We start from the raw sequence: 4,385 nt of genomic DNA, 5'->3' as shown, positions 1-4,385 counted from the left end.
CTCAAAAGTTTTAATTGTATTACATTTGTTGCTTAGTAAAAAAATAAAAATTTGTTAGGATAGTGTGTTTCATACACCTAAATACAATGATCATGCATTTCTTTATTTGTGCTAAGTTTTAAGTGTGTTATACGAGAGTCAGGTTCCTAACAAGTCATTTGAAAGTTATTCAAATGCTTTTAAAAATGAAAAATCTTGAAAATAATTAGGCTAAGAAGTGAAAAATAATGTTGTAAAAGTGGTTTTGATATAAGAAGAATAATAAAATGTGAATTTCCTATTTTACCCCTCAAATTTTGAATATTTTTAATTTTTTCGTCAAATTTAATGTCCAGGGACTAAACTCGCCACTTTGTGAATAACTGAGGAACTAAACTCACATACAGTCATAACTTAGGGACTGAGTCTACACTACCCCTGTAACTCAGGGACTAAAGAGGTCATTTGATTAGATTTAGTTTGCGGATACCTTTGGGGACGATATAAATGCGACGATACCACCTCAAACCGTCTACGTGGAGAAGTATTGTATCTGTCGTTCTTTGTTGAAGCACCTTCTTCACTTTGAGATTTTCGCAACTAATTTTCTGCAAATTTTTTTTTTGAAAAGAAGCACAGAAATATAAATTAATCCATCTTCGTTTGGTATTAGAGAAAATGCAACATTAAGATTCAAGTAGTAGTCCATACATACGAATTGGAATATATAGATTATTAAAGAGAGAGAAAGGAAGAGCAGATGGGGCAGGCATTTCGTCGAGCAGCTGGAAGGATCGGAAGCTCAGGAATGGAAACTTCGTCGTCGCAGCTGAAGAAGCCCATTGAGAGACCGCCACCCCCGCCGCCGGAAATTATATCCGCCCAAAATGTCGGCACCGGAGCTGGTAAGTGCCAAAAAGCAAATAGCTTGAATGAATTTAATGCTTTATCTTGACATTTGAATTTTCAGGATTCAATTTCGGTTAAGATTCTTCAAATATTAATTTTACATTAAAATGATTTCAATGCTGTATGTGACAACCGATTTAGCTGAAATTGAGTTGCAGATTGTGTATCAATGATCATACTTTTTCTTACACTTGAGTTAGCAAAGTCTTCTTCTTCTTAAGATTAAACACTTTTCTGGTGTAAGAAAAGTTTCATAATCTTAAACGTGTTTCATTAATTTCGAATGCTTTATTGATTCTTAGTGTGATTCTGTGAGAATGAAGAAGAAGAAGAAGAAGAAAACTTTGATAACTTAAGCGAAAGGGGCAGTATATTGGAGCTCCTCACAGTAAGACTTACCAAAAGAACAGACCTAATTGAGCACATCTGTCAATCTAAATATCTAATCCATTCTTTCCCTCAGAAGCCTGTGACTCAGCAGTAAACTGAAATCATCACTCACTTTGATCTCCCAGCTTGATTATGAGTGTTCCATGCTGCTAGAATTATGTAGGAATAGGTACTTTAGTCTCTTTTGAGTTCAACTAATTTGTAGATGATGAACTGCATCACTTACATGACCATGATATGTGTGTTCTAGCCAAATGTAGATCCCATCTCATCCTGAATAAAAGAATCAATCCATTCTGTCATTCGTAAGAGCAAGAAACATGAGTAATTTCTAGGAATAGGCAGAACTTCTGTTATGTATTTGGTTGTTTCAAGTTCCACTTCTACTGCAATTTTTTTTTTGTTCAGTTAGACAAGAATGTTATTATAACCATACATGAGTAATTTCTTCTCTCATTTTAGAGAGCACTCCGAAAGTTAATCTCAAAAGTGTCCTTGAAGAACGAGATCCACAGTTTGATGTGATGCTTAGTCAAATGGTTGGTAGAATTCATGCTAAGCCTGGAGGGAAACTTGAAATGGGTGAGGTGAGTTTATAGATATAGTATAATATAATTTGTGCTTTGCCACTGTTGCTGGTGATTTTTGCTTTCTCTGGATATGTGCTGATATTGCTTTATTGAGTTTTGTCATGGTTTTTCTGGCACTTTGCAAATGATTCATTTGGATTTGATTCGTCACTTTGTCTATACTCATAAGTAGTTCGAGTAAAATGTGACGTAAACTAAATTCTTGGCAAATTTAAACTGAACCAAATAAATTGGGAATGTAAGAAATTCCTTTAATATACTCCACTCACTTTGCAATTTGTATGTAGGAGAAATTTTATCTGATGATGGTAATGCATGCATTTGCCACCCAATCCCCTTCTTCTTCCTTCAAATCAGTTTAAGAAGCTAGAATCTCAAGTTCACTAATAAATTCAATATATGCATTTTATGAAGTCATTGGGATAATGCAATGCTACCTATGTTGTGGCATCTCGGTTTCTTCTCCAAACACTTCCTGTACCACTGTCCTTAATACTGCTAATTGGACCTCTGTTTTTAGAACTGTGGCCCCAAGTCGGTCCCCAACACCGTATCTTCAAACACTTAACCATGCACTTCTGATCCTCGTGTTATTAGGAACCCTTTGGTAGGCATGAACCTCTTTAGGTTCCATATATGCCTGAAAAGCCTTGGTCACCATATGTTGTGGAGCATTGGTTCATCTACCATGCTTGTGTGAATGCCATAGCATCTTGGAACAGGACTTTGGTACTAGAAAAACATTTACTCTGTACTAAAGGTGTTTTGCAATTGGTCAGCAAAGATTTTGCATCTTACCATGAAACAAGTTGCACTCTGATTTCCTTACATATACATTTACTATCGGTCCAAAAGCCAGACTGGCCATATTTATACATTAGTTGGTGCTTAATGATACTTACTGTTATATCAACTTCATCAATTTCTAATGTCAGGCTACCATGACAGGGATCGGTTGTGGAAAAATATGATAGGCCTTTACCAAAGCTAAGGAATACAACAACAGAGTCTAGCAGATACGAGGGAAGGCCGGCGCCTCCAGGAACCTTAAATGTAGCGCAGTTACGAGAAATCATAATGTTGTATCAAGGCAAATCGAATGAGCATGAAGGGCCTATGGATGTCAACCAAATAGCTAACAAGTTCCGAATCGACGTTTCTCAAGTCCAAAGTATCGTCCAGTTTGTGTCACTGCCTCCTGAGGACACCAAAGAGCAGAAGAAGTTCTGATTTAGTTTTTGCAAAATACTCTCATCACAATTTTGCAATCAGAGATCACATTTTTACTAATAATCACAAAGCTTTTAGTGTATGTGAACACTAACACTGTTTTGACTTTATATTAATGCAAATGAGTCTAGTGTGTGTGGATTATGTATTACTAGTAATACTCTTAGGTCTTGTAATCCAATCTTGATCCTTCCCCCAGCTGATTCACCAAGAAGGGTGAAAATAGCAAAATATTTTTCACATTGCAAGTGAATGTAATTGAAAAATGTGTTCCATTCAAACGCATAACATTTTACCAGTTCAGATATCAAACTAAATGATGTGTTTTACTTCAAATAAAAGTTTAAGTTAATAGTGAGGTTACAATTTTATTATTTTATATATTATATATTCAACAAATATTGATTATACTGTGATGATTGTTTATCACATTTTGAATGCTTGTTGCAATCATTAGTTTTTGCCACCACCAACAACGTGAGCCAAGTCTCATGATATATGAGTGATCCTGATCATCGTTTAAACTTGATTTGGTTTCAAATTCAAACCAACTATTCAGGTTCATGGAAGATTTTAGACTGAGCCCTAAGGTTATGATTCTAGTCTAAGTAAATCTTTGATATATATGATGTATTAAAAAAAAATTTAAGGTTTAGCGTTTTCACGTTTTGAAAATGTTTCTTTTCATAATTTTTTGAAAACTCAATAAAACGTTTCAAGACAAACAATTAATATGTATACATTTAATTTAAAGAATATACACTTTTATACTTCTCTTATATTTGTATGTTTCTTTTGTGTTTTATATTTATATATTTTTTTCGCATTTTGTATTCTGTGTTTTATATTTGTATGGGTATGTTTCCATAGCGTTTTGTATACTTCTTATATTTGTATACCCCTTATACTTCCATTTTTCCCATTTTGGTGCTACCTTGTTCCAAAAGGCATAAAAAAAATAAAAATAAAAATTTGTATTCATTCTAATAAAGTACTAGGTGTTATGAATATTTTATTAATGTGTGGCCATTATTCCAATTATTATATTTCTAGACAAATGAAGGGTCAAGTGTCCTTTGGAGTATCGGAGGGTTAAAGTTGGTTATCTATATATATAGGTCATATGTTTGTAAAATGTACAATTGCATATATCAATAAGAAATATTTCCCTTCTTTCATATTCGATCTAAAATTTCTCTTCTTCTTGATGCTTGTAAATTTTTCCCCTTTCATAACACTAGGATTGTTTTATAATTAGAGGATTTAGAGGGCCGTATTGTTTCATTA

General features: G+C 33.9%; 1 protein-coding gene across 1 annotated transcript; it reads left to right on the top strand.

The window, feature by feature from the left end:
- Positions 1-526: 526 nt before the first annotated feature.
- Positions 527-3,415, top strand: LOC116017112. The gene is made up of 3 exons (XM_031257641.1): positions 527-884; positions 1,741-1,865; positions 2,817-3,415. The coding sequence occupies exons 1-3, from the start codon at positions 740-742 to the stop codon at positions 3,096-3,098; spliced, it is 552 nt and encodes a 183-aa protein (XP_031113501.1). The 5' UTR covers positions 527-739; the 3' UTR covers positions 3,099-3,415.
- Positions 3,416-4,385: the final 970 nt, after the last annotated feature.

The sequence above is a fragment of the Ipomoea triloba genome, chromosome 4 (assembly GCF_003576645.1).
Source record: "Ipomoea triloba cultivar NCNSP0323 chromosome 4, ASM357664v1".
In the NCBI taxonomy this organism is placed as follows: domain Eukaryota; kingdom Viridiplantae; phylum Streptophyta; class Magnoliopsida; order Solanales; family Convolvulaceae; genus Ipomoea; species Ipomoea triloba.
The sequence above is the reverse complement of the archived record's forward strand: the minus strand, read 5'-3'. Positions and strand labels throughout refer to the sequence as shown.

What these genes read in the sequence shown, in the direction of transcription:
- LOC116017112 (XM_031257641.1), top strand. Translation starts at nt 740, where the DNA reads ATGGGGCAGGCATTTCGTCGAGCAGCTGGAAGGATCGGAAGCTCAGGA. An exon ending in AAATGTCGGCACCGGAGCTG is followed by an intron (nt 885 to 1,740) that starts GTAAGTGCCAAA and finishes CTCTCATTTTAG; the next exon opens with AGAGCACTCCGAAAGTTAAT. An exon ending in GGAAACTTGAAATGGGTGAG is followed by an intron (nt 1,866 to 2,816) that starts GTGAGTTTATAG and finishes CTACCATGACAG; the next exon opens with GGATCGGTTGTGGAAAAATA.